We start from the raw sequence: 17,752 nt of genomic DNA, 5'->3' as shown, positions 1-17,752 counted from the left end.
TATCTCCTTGCTAATATAGATGTATGTCCTTAGGGCTCCCTAGTTATAGATAATTAGGTAGTATCTTAGGTCTTTAACTATTGCTAGTCTCTTTATATATAGGTTGAGCTAGGGCTCTTAGATTGCAATAATATAATGTTCTTTTAGGTTTAGTGCTTAAAGGAAGCTCCTCTGTACCTTGTCTTTACTCTTATTGATATTGTACTATATAATGTTTAGTAATGTTGCAATGTTTATTGTGTTTTATCTATATTATTTCCCTATAAGTTTTCCCTTAGTCTTCCCTTACTTTAGACTAATATTTAACTAAGCTTTGTCTGCCCTACTTCCTTTCCTACAATATTAAGGTATCTTAGTCTCCCTAGTTGTTAGTGACTCTCTTATACTAGTAAGGCCCTAAATGTAAACCTATTATCTTATCTAGACCTCTTTTATAGTACTTAGCTAGGTTGCTTCTATACCTAGCTGCCCTAGCTTGTTGTATATCTTTTTAGTATATTGATTCTAGCTTCCTTTGCCTTCCTAGCTGCCTATATTCTTACTAGGCATTCCTTCGCCTAAGAGGGGTGTCTTTTAGTATAGTATATACATCTTGCTTCTCCCTTATATGCTTTATATTCTTTGACCTAGTAATCCCCTATACAATAGGAGTAGGTATTGGTTGTCTTTATATACTTAGCTACTAAGTGTCTATAGTGTTGATATTTAAAGTACTGCATTATCCTATAGTTGCTTCTATATATCTCTGTTTCTAATCTTTCAAAGTCCTAGAACAACCCCTAGTCTAGTACGTGCTGTACTATATTAGCTTGCTTTGCACTCTCTACCTAGATAATTAGGGAAGACTGCTTCTTAGTCTCTTCGATTTTCCTTTTAATCTATGCTACTTTTATAATCTTTAGGCCTAGGTATATAGCTTAGTTTTGTCTCTATAGGCTCTTAATATCCTATTCTTCCCTAAAGCTTCTTATTATACTATAGGCTATAATTATAAATTGCTATTAGGAGACCTTTACTGTTTTCCCTATCTTGGTTGTCTATTCTTTTTGTGTTTCTAGCTTCTTTTTGTCCTGCTCTTATACTATAAATAGCTTGATTACCCCTTTTCCTTCGTTCCTAGCCCTAATTACCTCTTTAACTGCAATTCTTTCTATAATCTCTTTCCCTATAAGTCCTTAGATTTCCTTTTGCTCCTATAGGTCCGTAATATAGACTCTAACTACTATCCTCGGGGGTTTTAGCGCCTCCTAACTAGCTACTACTGCCTAGGTACGGTAGTTTAGGCTTATCTCCTATTGTTTCTTCGTAATCTTTGCTACGACTGTATTAGCTACCTTTATAATTACGTAGCTTGCTTAGTTGTAGATTGCTTTTAGTCCTCTAAGGAGTTCTAAGATTATTATCCTATATACCCTCTTAGGGGTTCTTCTATCTTCCGCCTTTAGTACCTCCTCTGCCCTAGTATATAGTGCTTTCTATTCGTCCTCCCTTCCTTCTTAACTATCTTCCCTTCGTCTCTAATTGTTCGCTACTATTCTCGAGCAATTTCTCTTTGAATATCCACGTTTATATATACTCCTTAGTATATATATTAGAAAAAAAATTACCCTTTTCCTAAAAAGTAAAAAAAAGGTCGAATATTTCGAAAAACACTTAACCTAATACCTTGAATTGTGCTATTATTATAGCGAGGTCCAAAGTATTAATTAGTCTGCCGCCGGAGGATTACAACGCTACATAATAAGTAGCCGGACACCCCTGCTCCCGAAAATTTCGAGCCCTCAATAAAGCGTACAAGTACACTCGTTAAACAGCAAACGAATTCAAATAATTGGATGCCGGGTCCGGATTTAAGTTCGTATATAGAGTGTACACTGTACCTAGGAAATCCGGGGTAGCCTAGGTTGGGGAGGTACTTACCGCCGGCTTTTTTTAAGCAACGCCAAGCCGAAAATTTTCGAACGTGGATAACCATTAACCTCTGCGCTGCCACTCTTGGAACGCGCCCGCGGTCCACAACACTTCCTAGTTCGAAGAAGCTATTGCATGCACACGCAGCACTTTGTTGAAGGAACTAGAGACGGGGACTTGAGAATCCCTTCCTTACGATGGACTCGTCTCCGCTCTCACGACTCCCACGAGGTACTTGAGTACTTAACAAGGGCACTATAGCTGTCTAGCACCCATGCTGACCGCAGCCATCTTCGATCACAGAAATCAGAGACCAGATCTACCACGCGCTTTTCACATCAAAATATGCCGTCACCTTACAGTCCGGACATGTCCAACATCCATTGACGAAGACATGTCGACAAATACGCCAAGAAACTCTGGATATGTACTATGCATTGACGAGATTCAATGCACATCTTGGTATGATCGATCTCGTCTCGAATCTGACGTTGTACTGACGTCTCGTAGACGATGGACCGGCGACACCATTAGCCAAATGGCTTACAGTTCTGGGACCAGAGCTCACGTTGATCCTTGGAAAAGTGAACATCTGGGTAAGTCTCCGGGCTAGAGATGATAGGAATATAGGGGTAATGTACTTGTACTTACCCTCCTCGAGTTCTGAATACTGATTGTGTTTAATCAGGACATGCATATGCTCAATGGCACGCTGTATGGCGAAGATAGGACGAAAGAATTGCTAAATCGTGATTTCAACAAAGACGAGTCTTACGTCTTACGACCAATCGGGAATTGGGTCTTCAATCGAGGCTGGTACCTGAAAGACATCATCCTATCTTTGCATTCCATGGGACTGGGTCTCTCACGACTTTGCATCAAGAACTCATCTGGCGCCAACGCTCCGCTCAAGTTGACATCGGATTTTGCGATTGTACGGTTGACCAAGGCGAACCAGGGAGAGATCTTCAACGATGAATATACTGAAGTCAATAGTCTTGCGAAGCAATTTGGGCTTACTGAACGGGCCAGAGAGAACTTGATCTTACAACTTGCGGCTGGCGAGAGGACGGTGACGTTGCAGGAGAGGCATAGGAAGTTGATCTTGGAGTTTGGGGAGAGTGCGGGAACGAGGCTGACGAGTATGAGGCAGGTCTTTACGAGTGAGTCTCTGGCCGATGTGGACTGGGCAGCGCTGAGTGGTGGCATTGAGGATTCTCATGATTGAGAACAATAAGCATTGAGAGTCAGGGAGTAGCGGGGATGTGTGGATTCTACAGTCAGACACCTGGAGAATCTCCAGAAAAACCGTAGGCTTTCAAGACTCTGTTCACCTTGTCTATGCTTGTCCCTCAGTCAGTTCGGGGTGACACGTAGCGAAGTACTCCAGGTTTCCTCTATGTGCAAGCTACGCACAGGCATGATGTCTGGGCATCGACCTCATAAACTATTATATGAACTGGCTTTGCCTTCATTGACGGCCCGAAAGACTGAAGTGGCCGTACAGAAAGCTTCAACGACCGCATGCCGCTCAAAATGGCGGTCGGTTGGTCATCGTCGGCAAGGTCACTACTGCCCATAGCAGAGCCACTCGTCGTCATCCACGGAATGCTCTTCGATCATTCAAGAAGTGCAGTCTGTCACGCATACACGTGCTGGTCTCGAGAGAGGGCGAAGGATCGTCCATTTATGTAAGGCGTCGAAGGATTGCAGATTATGATGACCGTTGAAGAAACGTTGTGGATAGCCGTTCAATGCGAATTGCCATTGACTTGCCCAAGGCATTTGTGATCATATCAGCGCACATATCTCCGCCAACAAAGTCGTAATTCGCCTCATCATGTGCATGGCGTACAGCGGTGAAGTGACGCGATATGGTGGGAGAGAAATGGTTGGCGGAAGACAGATTGGATGCCATCAAGCTGAGGCGCCCGTCGCACGTGATGGCAATAGAGTTCTTCGGCTTGCGACGGTTGCACCACTAGTGTCTCGCCCAGGTTCGATCGCCGTGGCACAGAATTGCTCCGAGGTCGATTTCACGGTGCCACAAGCAAGATCTGAGGGCTTGGAAGGTAGGGAAGAATTCCAGGACATCGCAGAAGTACATGTCGGTGCCACCTTGATGGGGAAGTGGTGAGGCAAGTGTGTTGCAGAAGTGACGACTTTTGAAGGCAGACGAACAGGCTCCTGCCACCCCGGCTTGTTCAGTCGTCACTGGTCAGGTAAGACCGTCTAGCGCACGCACCGTAGCTTTGCGGATCACTGCTAGCATGGGACTTTGAGCTGATATCTGTAAATGTTAGAGAAGCTCAGCGGAGGCGTATAATACGAAAACTTTCATGCTAAGGGGAACAATACTAATACTAGATATTTTATTCTATTTATAGAAAGCTAGTTTAGTATCCTAACTATTATCTATATATTACAATATATATTTATTAGTATAAATATATCTCTAGCGCTTAGAAATGCTATACTTACTGCTTTTCCTTACTATAGAATCCTTTTTTCTACTAGAAACTAGCAAATTACTAGTAAACTATTATCTTCTTAAGATATAATTTTTTAAAACTAATATTAAACTATTTACCTATAGCTTAATAAATAGACTATGCTAATATTAAAAATACTACTACTAAAGGCTTAGGAGACAACTTCTATAAACTTTTATCTATATAGTTTATATTATTTTAAGAAGTAGAATATAAGCTCTTTTACTTAGTTTTTTATAGTAACTTAGAGATCTAACGACGCTTTCTATAGATCTTAGAAATTAATTTCCACTTTCTTAATCATACACTGTATTATTTAACTAAATAGCGTTTGAAACTCGGGGCTAAGTTTCTGTTACGGTTACAGGGCTGAGGGAACTCTTTCAGCTCCGCAGGTGGAGTCTTGGAGTGCTGGCGCGCGCTCCCCTAAAAGCCTCTTCCCCTGCCTCTTCCCACCTGCTGCGCTTGCCTCCTCTGGCTTTCTCTAAACCTCATACAGACTGCAAACACATTGGGAAAGCAGCTAAGCTCTGCGAGAGTCAATCGCCAGGCCGCCCAAAGCAGCACTGCTCGCATCGAACACACCGAACTGGCGTGTCGCAGCTACCCGAGCCGCAGTTCCGGTGCATTGTACGCTGCTTTTGCGGTGTGGACGGCGAGCGAGCATTGAGAGAAATCGCGACCGCGACTGGCTGGCTGGCTGAGCGATTCGGAGGCTCGGACGTTGCTCATCCACATTCCTCACACTTTCTTCCGCCCAGCCATCTCGCGCGGCAGCACCCAGCAGAAGCTCAGCTCTCCCAGCAACAGCAACACAGCGCGCAGCCTTCATCCGTTTGCGTCCTTCACTAATCCGCATTCATCTGCCGCCCAGCAGCCTGTTCCTGTCGTCGTTGCCAGCCTGCGTCCTGCGTCCCGCGCAGCTGGCGAAGCACAAGCACACGCACGCACAAGCACACGCACACGCACAGCGTCGCTCTCGCTCTTGCGAATCCGGCCTTGGCTTGGCACCTGCCTACCCCGCTGCCGTTCTCCGAGTCGCCATCGCCCAAAATTCACAGAAGCTCTGCCATCCCAACAAGGCAATCCTCCACAGTACTATACTCCTTTGAGCAGTGAAGCACAAACACCATGTCGGCTGAAGGAGTCCAGGACCTCAACGCCAACGACCACGAGCAAGAGGAGCTCGAGAATGGCGGTGTTGAGAGCCGCGGCGTCAAGCGTCAACGCACCTCCACCGCGGCCGACGACGACGACGACGACGATGACAAGCCTGGTCGCGAGCGTCGCAAGATCGAGATCAAGTTCATCCAGGATAAGTCGCGTCGTCACATCACCTTCTCCAAGCGGAAGGCCGGTATCATGAAGAAGGTGCGTCGTGCGTCGTGCGTCGTTGTTGACACGCGTTGGACATCATTCCATCAATGCCCTCGCATTGCTGACTCGCGTCCATCACAGGCATATGAACTATCCGTCCTCACAGGCACACAAGTGCTGCTGCTTGTTGTCTCCGAGACTGGTCTTGTCTACACATTCACAACGCCCAAACTCCAGCCGCTCGTGACCAAGCCAGAAGGCAAGAACCTCATTCAGGTACGTCCATCGATCGCATCCAAAAGGACATGCACTAAAGTCTTCCAGGCCTGCTTGAACGCGCCCGAACCCGCCGATAGCAACGGTGTGGATGGCGATGGCTCTGCAGTCGACTCACCAGAAGAGCAACAAGCCGCGCCGCCGCCCATGCCACAAAGCATGCCACAGCAGGGCATGCCGCGAAATCAGCCCCAACAGCCGTACATGACCGCCGACCAGCAACAAGCACTTCAATATCAAGCCTATCTGCAGCAGCAACAGGCCGCGCAACAAGGCGCGTATCCAATGCCGCCGCAGCAACAGATGCACTCGCGGGGTTAGGAAGCTCGCGATGAGATGCCACAATACGACGGTCATACCGTTGACACCAAAGCGCAGCTCGTCGAATAAACATGCATGCTAAGGACACAACGGCAGATGATCATGACACACAAGACCACGGAAAGGACAGTTACGCAAAGCGACTGGGACAAGTGACTGACTATGGACGGTCATCAGCGGCATTCGTCAACTTCAGGAAGGGATGCGTGGACGGCGATCTTGGCGTTGCGAGGCGTCGAAGATCAGCTGTGTACTCTGGCGGCGATTACCTCTTTTACGGTGCTCATGGTTATGACTCGGGTTTTTTGATGCGAGACTTCTGAAGGTCTTTTAGCTGCTGCTTTTGCTGTGCTGAGTACCACGTACAAAAGCCATCACTAGTAATACGGAGAGGCTTGATGATCCGATGACATTCTCCTCTTCCCCCAGGGCGCGGAAGCCTCTTGGTCTGTACGGCTGCGACAGATAGCTTCGTCCATGTGACATGTATTATTATACATCTAAGTCTGAAGTATTTCTCCAAGAACTCCAGATATTCGGACAAGTCTTTTCTTTGCCTTCTTCCCTGCCTCCTGCCGGCATTGAGCCTTGCGAGCGTGGTAACTGTGCATGCCATGAGAAAAGACATCTTTCAATCGTGATCATATCGCAACACTTCGTACCGCCAGCATTCGACGATGCAAGAATTATGCTGTGGCCATTCATCTTCATCAAAGTCTCCGGATCCACACGTTAGATATATGCATACATGCATGCCTACTTTCCTCGCCACCAAGAAACCTTTTCGCTGCCAATCCAGTCCAGTCCAGTCCAGTGAAGTCCAGTCCAGTTAAAAAAAAAGTCTAGCACACTCTAGCACAGTCTTTTCTTCCTCTCATCATCATCCCTCGTCATCTCATCTCTCCGGCAAAATCCTTCCATTCCCTCCTTCAGATAAAGATTTCCCCGCTTCCAATTTCTCGATTTTCTTTTGTAATTCTTCGCGTTGTTGAAGGAGTTTTTTCTTGGAGGTTTCTAATTGGGATAATTTTTGTTCGGGGTCTGGAACTAGGGTTTGGGAGATTTCTTTTTGTTGCTGGAGGAGAGAAGAGGGAAGGGTTAGTGAGAGGGAATGAGGTGTTGTAGGGGAAGAGGAAGGTGGTTGGGGAGGACGCTTACTTACTTGTTTGAATTCTTGTCGTATGTTGATTCCTGCTCCGTACCAGGCTCCTGTTGCGGTTATTGCTGCTACGGCGCCTGTTGTCGCGTAGAGGCGGAATTTATTTGAGGACATTCTGAAGGTTGTTGTTCTTATCGCTGATGATGATTGGGAGGGTTTTGATGGGATGTTGTTGCTGGATGGCAAGGCTTGGCGTGGAGAGGTCGCGTTTTGGACTTCACGTCTTCAATTTTGTCAACTACATCAGCTAGATTTGCGCGAAGATAGGCTGCCAACATGTCCACGAATACAAATCCTACACGTACGCCAGGACAGGCTCGAAGTCTTGGGCATAATCAGTCTACCTCGAGACTCTCAACTGTGCCTACCAGCGCGTCAAAGTCGCGACAGCTGAGCCATCTTCATGCCCAACTTGCGCAGTTGACTGCGAATATGTCTGATTTGGAGAATTTGATGAGGATGACGGCTGTTCAGGCTGAGGGTATAAGGGGTTTGGGAGGTTATGCTGGAGGAATGTGAGTTGCCAGCTGGAGAGCAAGATTTGGGGACGAGAAGAATATATACTAACTCGTGCTTCAGGTTCATGGCTGCGTCCAAGGTACTGGGAGAGGAGACCGTGCAAGGTAGCGGTAATGCTGAGGGTAAGGAGGGAGGTGGTAAATGAGTGCTGGAGGACTAAGTCTGCGCCCGAGGTTTCTGGATTGCTTGGATGGGGGAGTCGAGACCTTGCTCTTGATGATACGTGCCACACTTTGCGATACTGGAGCGCTTCTATGGACCAGAAGACTTTTCGAGTGCGAGAGCGGTGAGCGAAGGATCTTGAGACTCAACAAGAGAAGGGGCAGGCCGCGCTACTTCCTCAGTATACCTTTACTTCGTGGCACGTGCGCTCTGGAAACGATATAGACCGCCTTTCTTCTGGCCTGATCTCTCACAGAACATCACCACACCAATGACTACCCACCTCACCAAATCAGCACAGAATACCACCTGACTCCAAGCCCTGCCCCACAAAATGGAGCCAACTCGCATGACACTTCCGTCACCATCACCGTCTCAGCGGGAGACGACAGCGGCGACGGATGCTCTTGGTCCGGCCGGAACCATGACCTGGTCTCACCTCAATCTTATCGACCAACTTCTTCATGACAAGGATCGCCTACTCCGAGAAAAGGACGAGACTGTGCGATCCAAGACTGAGCTGTGGCGAGAGTCTCATGATGCTCTCAGGAAGCGTGACGAAGGACTTAACGAGTATCGAGACAGGGTTTCAACCCTTGAGAGAGCGCTCAGAGCTCGTGACGAAGAGGTTGCTCAGCAGAGAGTCTCGTTCAAGGAGCTACAAGCAAAGTACGCGAGTGCCAAGTCAAAGAACAGAAGGCTCGCAAAAGCATTCGATGAGTACATGGAAAATCACGGCCCTGATGATGATTTCGATGAGAATGAGTGCAAGAGTACCGTGGCCGGGCCAGACGAAGATGCAGAGGATAATGTCGAGCAGGTGATAGAGCTGTAGGGACCTGGTCTATCGATTATGTGGTCTGCATGTTTACTGATACCATGAATAGCGAGGAGGACGAACTAGACACTCAGCACAAGCAGTTGCAAGAGTTGTGGCCGATATGTAATATCAAGCGAGGTAAACCGGCGTCAGACGATGAGCCCACTCAGAAGAGGCAGAGGCTGAATTCGGTCGAGCTTGACAAGGCGAGAGACATTCCATCGCTGCTGTCCGGCGTTACCGCAAAGCTGCAGGCCTTGGAGCAGAGATCTCCAGAAGTCCATGAATACGCGAGCGAGGGAGGTACGCCTTCCTCGGCCACAATGCCTGGCTCTAAGCGAAAGCTAGACCAGATGCTTGAGACTCCTGATGATGCAACCTCTGCTTTGGACCAAGCCCTGCCTTCCACGACTGCCCATGCGCTCAGCACGTCTGTGAACGATGCGGATGCCTCTGAGCAGGCGACACTGACGGAGTCACTGGCCAACACCCAGCAGGACATTGACCATGGTACACCTCTGCCCGAAGCTCCCTTTTTGCGTCGACAAGCTGCCAAGTTGGTCACTATGAACACTAGCCCTCTTGCGCAGTGCGAAACCAGGGTCAGAGAACCCACCCAATCGTCCTCATTGTTTTCAGATCTAAAGCGTTCTCCACAAAGGGAGGACGTTCTTGAGGAGACGCAGGAGGACGACTGGTCAGCTCAGACTGCCTCGGCAGCAATGACAAGATTGAGGGACGATCTGCTGCTTCCGATGGGTGTGACCATCAGACCACTGATCGAGAGGACCACAGACGGCACATTTGAACTTGGCGATCCCAACATGATGGCTGATGAAGTGCTGAATTCAATCTATGGTGTTTTGCAGAAGGTGCTGAACAGGTCCAAATTGGGAAGACGTGCGTTGCACCCGCTGTCGGATAGTAGTACTGCCTGCTGCTACGTCTGGGATCATTCCGGCCATACAGATATGAGCTGGACTCTTGAACAAGCCAGGAAATATGCTTGCAGAAGATGTTTCAGAAACAGACGAGCTTGCTTCACGTGGCAGGACCAAGGCCTTTGGACTGTTCTTCCACTGCCACCTGCTGCCCGGCCGTTCGAAGCTACGCCACAGGATCTCTCATACTACATCTATCAAGGAGGAGCTTCCTTTGATGCATTCGAAAGGCTGTACGAGCTTAGTACTAGGCAGAAGTCTCGTCTGACGAAACAGCAGGCCAAAAGCAAGGATAATTAGGTAGCTCAAAATGCGATATCTGTTGTCATGGCGCCTCCGAGGAGACGAGTTCTGGGATGATGAGAGGCTAGATGCGCTCATGAGTGGAGAGAGCCTCGTGTCGATAGTCCAGGCAAGCTCCGTAAGACGCAGGCAAGACTTCGCTTACGTGTGGCAGCATTACTCCCGACCCGAATTGTAGGCTATCAACGCGTGGGCTCCCTGACCAAATTCGACAAAATTCGAGGCTTCGAGAAATTTTCGACAAGTTTGGGAATTTCCAGACCGTGCGAGAGATACTCCTTGTAATCTACCTACTCCCTTGTCCTCGTACTCGTCCTCGTACAGCGGCAGCACGCGATTGCTTGTATATTCACGACGAAACGCATCTATTTGCACCTTTTGATGGCCGTGATTCCTACTGCCATTGCCATGCGAGTGCTATTTGCGCACTGGATCCTCTCTTTCTAGTCAAATCTGCGGATTTGTTGCCATTCTACGGTGCATGATGCGCAGATCATGAAGCAGGTCACTTCACTCACACGCCAAGAAAATTAAACTTCGCCGTTAGCACCCGTCACGCGCGCCCCGACCTCAGGTCACCACCAACTTGCTCATCCCGAGTATCGAACTTTGCGAACAAAACATCTTGCTACAAATCCTGTTCAGGGCGCTATACGCGCGCAATACATCCTAGATTGCTACCACAACAGGCGCCGCCATGGAGACTGCCATTGCCTTGGGCGCTCTCACCAGCGTCTCTTGGGGAGCCTCGAAGTACCAAGACAAGCGGATCACAGCGAACGACAAAAAAGAGCGCCGAGAGCGGCGCGATCACCAAGCAGAAATACAGCGCCACAAACTGTGCGCAGATTTCGAGCGCGAAAAGCGCGAGATTGCTGAGCGAGAATATAGAAAGGCTCACAACCGACTCGAAGTTACACGACTTGAATACTATGATGGCTTTTCGCAACAATCAGCTTGTGCCGACTCGAGTGGACACATTACCTGTAAGCAAGCAGTACCATCTTGGCGCATGGCTGGTAATGCCAACTCTCTCCTTACAGGCATTCAACCAGGCGCTTCAGTTTTAGATCCGACCAGCAATGGGTCATCGAGTGTTCTGCACGCTTCTGGAGGAAGCTTTGGCCTTTCGCCGGCCACATGTATCATCGCCATCCTTCTTACACTACTGCTTGCGGCCATTGGACTCTTCCTTCACACCTCAGATCAGCTCTTTCGACGTAGCAAAATGGATCTCGAAGCGAAGGATGAGAAGTTTGAACAGCTAAACTCCGATTTCACGACGGTAATTTGCTCGCTGGATGATACAAAGCAACAACTTTCCGACTCGAAACATATGCACGAGACGAGTAAGGCTCACGCCGAAAGGCTTGAGAGTAATCTCGCTGAGCTGAGCACTTCGCTGGAAGACACGAAAGGACATCTTGAGGACTCCGAAAAAAAGCTTCATGAGAGCTTAGAGAATGCCAAGCGGCTCGAGAGTGATCTCGCCCAGGCAAACATTTCTCTGAACGGCACGAAAACCCAGCTTGGCGACACCGAAAAGGAGCTCAAGGAGAACGTGGCTTGCGTCGGAAAGCTTGAAAAGAATCTCATGGAGGTCAACAGCTCAATGGAAGCCACCAAGAAAGAACTTCATGACTCTGAGAAGGGGCTTGAGGAGAAAGCAACTCACTCCGAACAGCTCGAGGCCAGCCTCGTGGAGGAGCGCAATTCGCTGGAATCCACGAAAAAAGAACTTCGCGACTCCAAACAGAAGCAGGACCAAAGTCTGGCTCATGCCGAGCAGCTTGAGAGCAATCTCGCGCAGGCAAAGCAGTCGTTGGATAACAAGACCACCTTGCTTCAGCAGGCAGAGCGCGAATGTGATATACACAGAACCGACAGCGAAACGAAGCAGACGCAGATCCAAGAGAGCGACATGGAGGTCACGAATCTCCGCGCGCAGCTCGCCTCTATTCAGCAAGAACGCAACGGATATAGACTCGCCAGTGGTCAGAGCGCGGCGGCTATCCAACAGCTCGAGAGCAATCTCGCTAAGGTGAAGCAGTCGCTCGAGAACACCCAACAAGAGCTCGGCAAGGTCAACAAAGAGCTGTGCAGCGTGGAGCAAAAGCACAATGACTGGGCAGTTCTGGCTCGTCGAATGCCTGCAAAGCGTTGTGAACAGATTCGAGAAGCGCGCCTGATGAAGAAGTATGGCGCATTGTGGCAACTCCGCGTGAGAGTAAAGACGATGGTGCCCACAGCAGAATCATCCGGTGATGCCGTTGATGACGAGGACAAGCGCGACCGAAGTGAAGACGAAGATGATAAAGATGCAGGTGACTCGACAGAGAAGAGCAATGGTTCGTTGAGCACAACCGCCAGCAAGGACAATGGGAGCGGTGCTCAGGACAAGAAGAATCCAGAGCAAACTGCCGACGCAGCAGCTGGGTTATCTTCAAAGCCTGATGATGAGGAGAGCAAACCTGAGAATGACGATGTCTCAAGCACTCAATCCGACTCCCAGGGCTTCACACAAGCGCCTCAAGGCGACAAGCTTGAGATTCAAGACCACGGCAATCACCAGAAAAGAAGAAAGCAACGAGGGAAGTTTACAAAAAGCAATGACCAACAGCGAGTAGCAGAACTCCATCGCCAATTTGCTTTTGCCGACTGGTTCATGAGCGACCACGAAGCAAGCAACGAGGTGTTGGACTGCTGGGTCACGTCGTGGCAATATAAGGGTGCAAAGTTTCAGGATGTATACACAATCGAGGACCTGGTTATAGTGACCTGCGACACTCTAGGACAGGGCAAGCGGTATCGGCAGCGAACACGTACGGCAGATACAGCAGAGCACACGGCTCCTCAACCACCTCCAGGAGCCCCGAAAGCACCGCGCGCGATGATTGCAAATGGGTTCCCGATGCGCAACTTCCACAACCGCCATCCATGATTATACTCCACCACAGATCGACTATACCTGGGCCAACGAGAGCCGCGCCGAAAGCGCCTCGCAGGCATACCCGGAACAGAACCAGAACAACTGGCTGCGCGATCACCTATCCAGCGCTCGCAACAAGATCTTCGAATTGGGAGAAGACGTCAAGGAGGAGCGCTACGAGAACCAGATCCAGAACCTGGTGTCTCGTGCCCAAGATGCCGAAGACGAAGCAGTTGCTGCTGCTAGCAACCATCCGATGCCTGACCAGTAACACCAACATCAGACACCATTCCACGCTGCATTGCACGCAGACGTGAACATGCCCGTTCTTCACCAAGAACCGCCGCCGCCTCAACCAGGACTCAACGGCACCGCACCTCCCTTCAACCCCAGCAACGACAATCAAGCGAAGCAGCGTTGAGAAAGACAATATGTGAACAAACGCAGACGATCGACGCTCAACCAGAACAGAAACTCTTCAAGTTCAGAACCCTTTTGGGGAGATGAACGAGGAGAATTTCTGGAGAGCTGTTAGATCTCGAAAGCAGAACCCTTCGGGGAGACGTTTAGATTTCTAAGTTCGTTGGAGGTTGATGGGGTGGATGTTGGCTCGTCTTTGGTTTCGGGATTTGTTGGAAGGAAGAGATGATTGATAGCCAGTGGAATTTTGAGGATTGTGCGATGAGGTTCTGTACCTTTGATACTTCGTACAATCGAGGCGATTGCTCTTCATTAATAGTGTACAAGTCTTTGATGGTTGTGTTCTACTTTATGACTTGGGTTCCCGCACAGACCTTTCGTTCCTGCTTGCTGCGTTACATTGTGGCACTTGACCACCTTAGGTACCATTTCGTGTACCTATCCTGCCTTCGTCCTGAAGTTGCATATTGATGACTTGCGTGGTAAGATGCTTGGGAAGCAATCTCGTGTTTCTGCATAACCATTTTCGGGGGCAACTGAAGCAGTCACAACATCTTTGTGCTGAGAGTTGATCATGTTCAGATCTTGGTGCGTTATACGCAGTGTCAAATTTTTCCCCGGCCGGTTACGACTCATTTCTTCGAATCTGGTATCTGTCGCTGGGAAGTGGCTTCAAGCATACTATTTCGAGCTTGCAATTTCTCATTCTGGGCCTTGAGCGCAACGATATTGGCTTGTAATTCCGCGATCTTGCCTCGCTGACGATCTCGGTATGCTCGTTGCCTTGGCGAAGGGACATCAGCAATGCACACTATGACAAGAAGTAGGAAGGGCGTACGAAGCACGATTCTGTTCCCTTCTTCGAACGTGCTTGTTGGATCCTCTTTCACTAGTCTCAATGCTGACCTGAGAAGCAGCGTCTAAGTCGTCATCCTTGAACGTGGGTTGAGGTGTCCCGATTCGCTGGAAGTCAAGATAATCTTCTGCGTTGCAGAATTGTGAATCGAAGGATAGCTGTTGATACGACATGTCGGGAGAGCAGACGTTTGAGCTGTTGAAGTCTGGCTCGAACTCGATGGTAGGGCAACGCTATGCATAGTCAGTATATCTCCGAGCTTCCGAGGTGGAAAATGCATACTATAAGCCAGTATGGATGGGAATTAGTTGGGAGCTCCTGAAGTTCGGGCGGTGGATGCTCAGGTAGTGTGTCCTGACCTGAACACCATTTGTGATATATGTTAAGGTTGTTCGTCATGTTCGTGGATACAGTAAGGGAAACTCTTCTTGAAAAAAAGGTCGACTGTTACTGATTGCTCGATGAATGTTGGTAAGATACTCTGCGGATACTACCTACGTTCGCGTCGACGTGGTGATCTGCACGACCTTATAGCAAGAGATTTTAGCTTTCTCGTGTGATCTGTACGAGACATCTGGCTGCAAGCACCCTGGTAGCAGGACTTGCAATGACTCTATGAGCATGCTTGGGCAGCTTCCAGGACGGGGATAGAGCAGCCTCACGCGCCTTTCCAGCGTTGCAGTGACCAGGTGCCATGATTTGTCCCAGTAAGCCTGCTGCTTGTGAATATTTTGAGAGAAGAAGATCTACTGGCGGAGACTGGCTCGAGTTACCTTTGCGCGTAGGACTTTCCAAGCCTCGCTCAGCCAGAGTCGTGCTCACTTCTCAGCAAAGTTTACACTAGCGGAGCGACCGACAGCACATTCTCGCTGCGCCTCGTCAGGCCCCTACTGTATCACTTCAGCTCCCAGATTCATCATCATCATCATCAGAGTATTGACATTTGAAGTTGAGGGTTTGCTGGATGTGATTGCTCGGAATTCAGGCGCAGTCGGTGTCGATTCCAGGCTGGTCCTTGCAGCTGTACAAGCCATTTGTGCCAGCCACTGAACTTTGAGCGGCTATTCCCTTGGCATTCGGTCAGACCACCAGCTACAACTGTAGCAATTCTCATGTCATATCCAATTATTGTAGGGCTGAGGATTTGACGTCCATCGTGACTCCTCGCTTACCAATTGCCTGACATTGGTCGTGATGTCTTCTGCTGCTTGGCGACGGATCGAAGCGAAGTACATGAGTCCTCCCGCGTGAGCCCCTTTCAGAATGATGTTGCCAATTGCTCACGAACATTCGTGTATAACTTGGAGTCCATCATGATCGAGAGTCCTCGATTCCGGTCACTTGCGGTATGCGTCTCACTGGTGTCGAGAGACTGCAAAAGTCTGGTCTTTATTTGAGATCTTGTAACGGACGACCTCTAGTCCTGATAGTTTTGTCATCATGTGCTGCGTGTAAAGATGATTGAAAGGGGAGTGGACAGAAGAGGACTGCAAAACATCTCGGCAAAGCTGCCCAATCTGGGCTTGGCGGCTCGGACGCTGGACATCACTTCGAAGCAGCAGCTCCTCTGCGACAGATTCAGTGCCATCGCGTGAGAATCGTACCAGCTACACGCAATGCAACCACTCAGGCGAACAGCCGCACGCTCTGCGCAGCGGTTACGGCAGCCGATCCAATGGCAGTCGCAGCGACGATATGCTGGAGACCACCATGGACCAGAACTCGTCTCCGAAGGCACAGCAGCACATGAGAAGAATCCACCGCTCAAGAACGAGTCACTCGGAGTACGTTTCTACCCAGCCGAGGAACTTGAGAGGGCGTAGAGATAGATTGCGCAGAAGGAACTTGGCGGACATACAGGCAGGACATTGACTAACAAGCGTACTCCCAGGCCGGGTTCTTCATTGCTCTGGCCTCTCTCCCTCTCGGTCTCGCGATATACAAGTTCACCGGCCAAGGCACGAACGACCAGCCATATTTTACTCGCTTGATCAAGGATACATATGCCCAGTACGCGATCAAGTGGGCAGAGCGAAACGATCTTCACACACAAGCTATGCAGCAAGCAGCTGCTGACCGCGTCCTTTTCCTGAACGAGACGAATCAGAGCGAGCGATGGATCGACCACAGATATCCTGAGTATGCGCGAATATGTCTAAATGTGTCAATGCTGAGTGCAGAGGCACGGGGATGGGATAACTTTAGCTGACACGAGCTACCTCACAGAATCCTGAACGCTTCCTCACCCTGGAACGTCCGCGCTGGCCACGGAAGTGCTGATATGAGCGAGTTGATCGCAAAGTACGAGAAAGAGCATGCGGAAATAGATGCTTTGAAGCTTCAGCAATTGAAGGAGAACAAGGTGCCGAGAGAGCAGCCAGTAGAGAACTTCAAGAAGCTCACGCCTGCTGCGGCGGATAGTGGAGCGTAAGAGCGTGGCATAAATACCTTTTGTTATGTGTACATACCCTCAAGCGGAGAACACAACTCCGCGAAGCGTGGAGATGCCATATGAATGCTTTCACTGTGCATCATTTTTTGTGAGAGCAATATGTCCGCGAGTCTGACCTTGCATGTTCGCATAGCATGCTAAGCGAGCACATCGAATTCAAATGTTCCCGGATATGTGTATATCGTCTTCATCATTGCCTCGAGCGCGTCTCCTGTGTTTGTAAATGGGTCGCACCATCTCGCGCCCTTTCGACTTGACCGTTTCATTACGGGTGCTGCGGAAAGGTCATGTCCATTCGTCGAATTGTGGTTTGCACAACTCTTCCTCAAAGCCGTCTGCCCCCACCCCAGTTGTGATAATGCTCTTCTTCGAATGTCACCTGTCCCATCCTGAGCGCCACTCTATGCCGCTAATTTTTGCATCACTTGAGCCCGCTCATCACGACTCCATCGTGCTCTGCGTCTACTTCTTTCCAGCACTTCTCACAACAGAACTATGCGGGGCCGCTGCTTGCTCAACAGGCGCATCAGGAATAGGCACGTCGGAGAAGTCGTCCTGGCCGATGGCCTTCAACGTGTACGTGTCTGACACAACTTAGGATCTTGCTTCCCATAGATCTGCAGTACTTTTACTCACATATGCATGCCACAAAGCCGAATATGCAGAGACCTGTTATGGCATTGCGAATGAGATATGGCTGTCGTGCTCGGTAAAGGGCTGCGGTGGGACGGTTGCGATTGTCATAGTAGGACGACTGCGGCATCCTATAGTCCATCAGCATTGTATGGAACAGTACTTTGCGACCAGCATACGCACCTTCCGAAAGGCATCTTGACGAGCTGGACTGTGAGTTGGTCGAGTGAAGGTTTCACAT

The 17,752-nt window shown here is 49.3% G+C and overlaps 9 protein-coding genes across 9 annotated transcripts; 7 read left to right on the top strand and 2 right to left on the bottom strand.

Moving 5' to 3' along the window:
• The first annotated feature begins 2,082 nt into the window (after window positions 1-2,082).
• Window positions 2,083-3,197, top strand: MYCFIDRAFT_213747 (uncharacterized protein). Its single transcript, XM_007923999.1, has 4 exons — window positions 2,083-2,142; window positions 2,215-2,373; window positions 2,422-2,543; window positions 2,600-3,197. The coding sequence occupies exons 1-4, from the start codon at window positions 2,109-2,111 to the stop codon at window positions 3,137-3,139; spliced, it is 855 nt and encodes a 284-aa protein (XP_007922190.1). The 5' UTR covers window positions 2,083-2,108; the 3' UTR covers window positions 3,140-3,197.
• Window positions 3,198-5,603: 2,406 nt separating this feature from the next.
• MYCFIDRAFT_101684 (uncharacterized protein) lies at window positions 5,604-6,293 on the top strand (the record flags this gene model as incomplete). The annotated part of the gene is made up of 3 exons (XM_007923998.1): window positions 5,604-5,774; window positions 5,862-5,996; window positions 6,045-6,293. Coding segments are annotated over 3 exons (555 nt in total), but the record flags the coding sequence as incomplete, so codon positions are not given.
• MYCFIDRAFT_213746 (uncharacterized protein) lies at window positions 5,862-6,841 on the top strand. Its single transcript, XM_007923997.1, has 2 exons — window positions 5,862-5,996; window positions 6,045-6,841. Exon 2 carries the CDS (start codon window positions 6,389-6,391, stop codon window positions 6,638-6,640), a length of 252 nt encoding a protein of 83 aa, XP_007922188.1. The 5' UTR covers window positions 5,862-5,996; window positions 6,045-6,388; the 3' UTR covers window positions 6,641-6,841.
• A 923-nt stretch (window positions 6,842-7,764) lies between these two features.
• MYCFIDRAFT_160824 (uncharacterized protein) lies at window positions 7,765-8,427 on the top strand. Its single transcript, XM_007923995.1, has 2 exons — window positions 7,765-7,991; window positions 8,056-8,427. The coding sequence occupies exon 2, from the start codon at window positions 8,137-8,139 to the stop codon at window positions 8,380-8,382; it is 246 nt and encodes an 81-aa protein (XP_007922186.1). The 5' UTR covers window positions 7,765-7,991; window positions 8,056-8,136; the 3' UTR covers window positions 8,383-8,427.
• MYCFIDRAFT_103710 (uncharacterized protein) lies at window positions 7,816-8,140 on the top strand (the record flags this gene model as incomplete). The annotated part of the gene is made up of 2 exons (XM_007923996.2): window positions 7,816-7,991; window positions 8,056-8,140. Coding segments are annotated over 2 exons (261 nt in total), but the record flags the coding sequence as incomplete, so codon positions are not given.
• A 2,491-nt stretch (window positions 8,428-10,918) lies between the features above and the next one.
• Window positions 10,919-13,421, top strand: MYCFIDRAFT_193510 (uncharacterized protein; the record flags this gene model as incomplete). Its single annotated transcript, XM_007923994.1, has 3 exons — window positions 10,919-11,207; window positions 11,265-12,967; window positions 13,179-13,421. 3 exons carry the CDS (start codon window positions 10,919-10,921, stop codon window positions 13,419-13,421), a joined length of 2,235 nt encoding a protein of 744 aa, XP_007922185.1.
• A 398-nt stretch (window positions 13,422-13,819) lies between these two features.
• Window positions 13,820-14,902, bottom strand: MYCFIDRAFT_202013 (uncharacterized protein). Its single transcript, XM_007923993.1, has 3 exons — window positions 14,709-14,902; window positions 14,409-14,659; window positions 13,820-14,353 (listed from the first exon to the last, which is right to left on the bottom strand). The coding sequence occupies exons 1-3, from the start codon at window positions 14,823-14,825 to the stop codon at window positions 14,203-14,205; spliced, it is 519 nt and encodes a 172-aa protein (XP_007922184.1). The 5' UTR covers window positions 14,826-14,902; the 3' UTR covers window positions 13,820-14,202.
• A 1,136-nt stretch (window positions 14,903-16,038) lies between these two features.
• Window positions 16,039-17,710, top strand: MYCFIDRAFT_57017 (uncharacterized protein). Its single transcript, XM_007922013.1, has 5 exons — window positions 16,039-16,210; window positions 16,318-16,565; window positions 16,653-17,462; window positions 17,515-17,642; window positions 17,695-17,710. Exons 1-3 carry the CDS (start codon window positions 16,043-16,045, stop codon window positions 16,855-16,857), a joined length of 621 nt encoding a protein of 206 aa, XP_007920204.1. The 5' UTR covers window positions 16,039-16,042; the 3' UTR covers window positions 16,858-17,462; window positions 17,515-17,642; window positions 17,695-17,710.
• On the bottom strand, window positions 16,039-17,713 carry MYCFIDRAFT_150235 (uncharacterized protein). The gene is made up of 5 exons (XM_007923992.1): window positions 17,695-17,713; window positions 17,515-17,642; window positions 16,653-17,462; window positions 16,318-16,565; window positions 16,039-16,210 (listed from the first exon to the last, which is right to left on the bottom strand). Exons 1-3 carry the CDS (start codon window positions 17,706-17,708, stop codon window positions 17,341-17,343), a joined length of 264 nt encoding a protein of 87 aa, XP_007922183.1. The 5' UTR covers window positions 17,709-17,713; the 3' UTR covers window positions 16,039-16,210; window positions 16,318-16,565; window positions 16,653-17,340.
• Between the last annotated feature and the right edge of the window lie 39 nt (window positions 17,714-17,752).

Source organism: Pseudocercospora fijiensis, assembly GCF_000340215.1.
Source record: "Pseudocercospora fijiensis CIRAD86 unplaced genomic scaffold MYCFIscaffold_1, whole genome shotgun sequence".
NCBI classification, from domain to species: Eukaryota; Fungi; Ascomycota; class Dothideomycetes; order Mycosphaerellales; family Mycosphaerellaceae; genus Pseudocercospora; species Pseudocercospora fijiensis.
The sequence above is the reverse complement of the archived record's forward strand: the minus strand, read 5'-3'. Positions and strand labels throughout refer to the sequence as shown.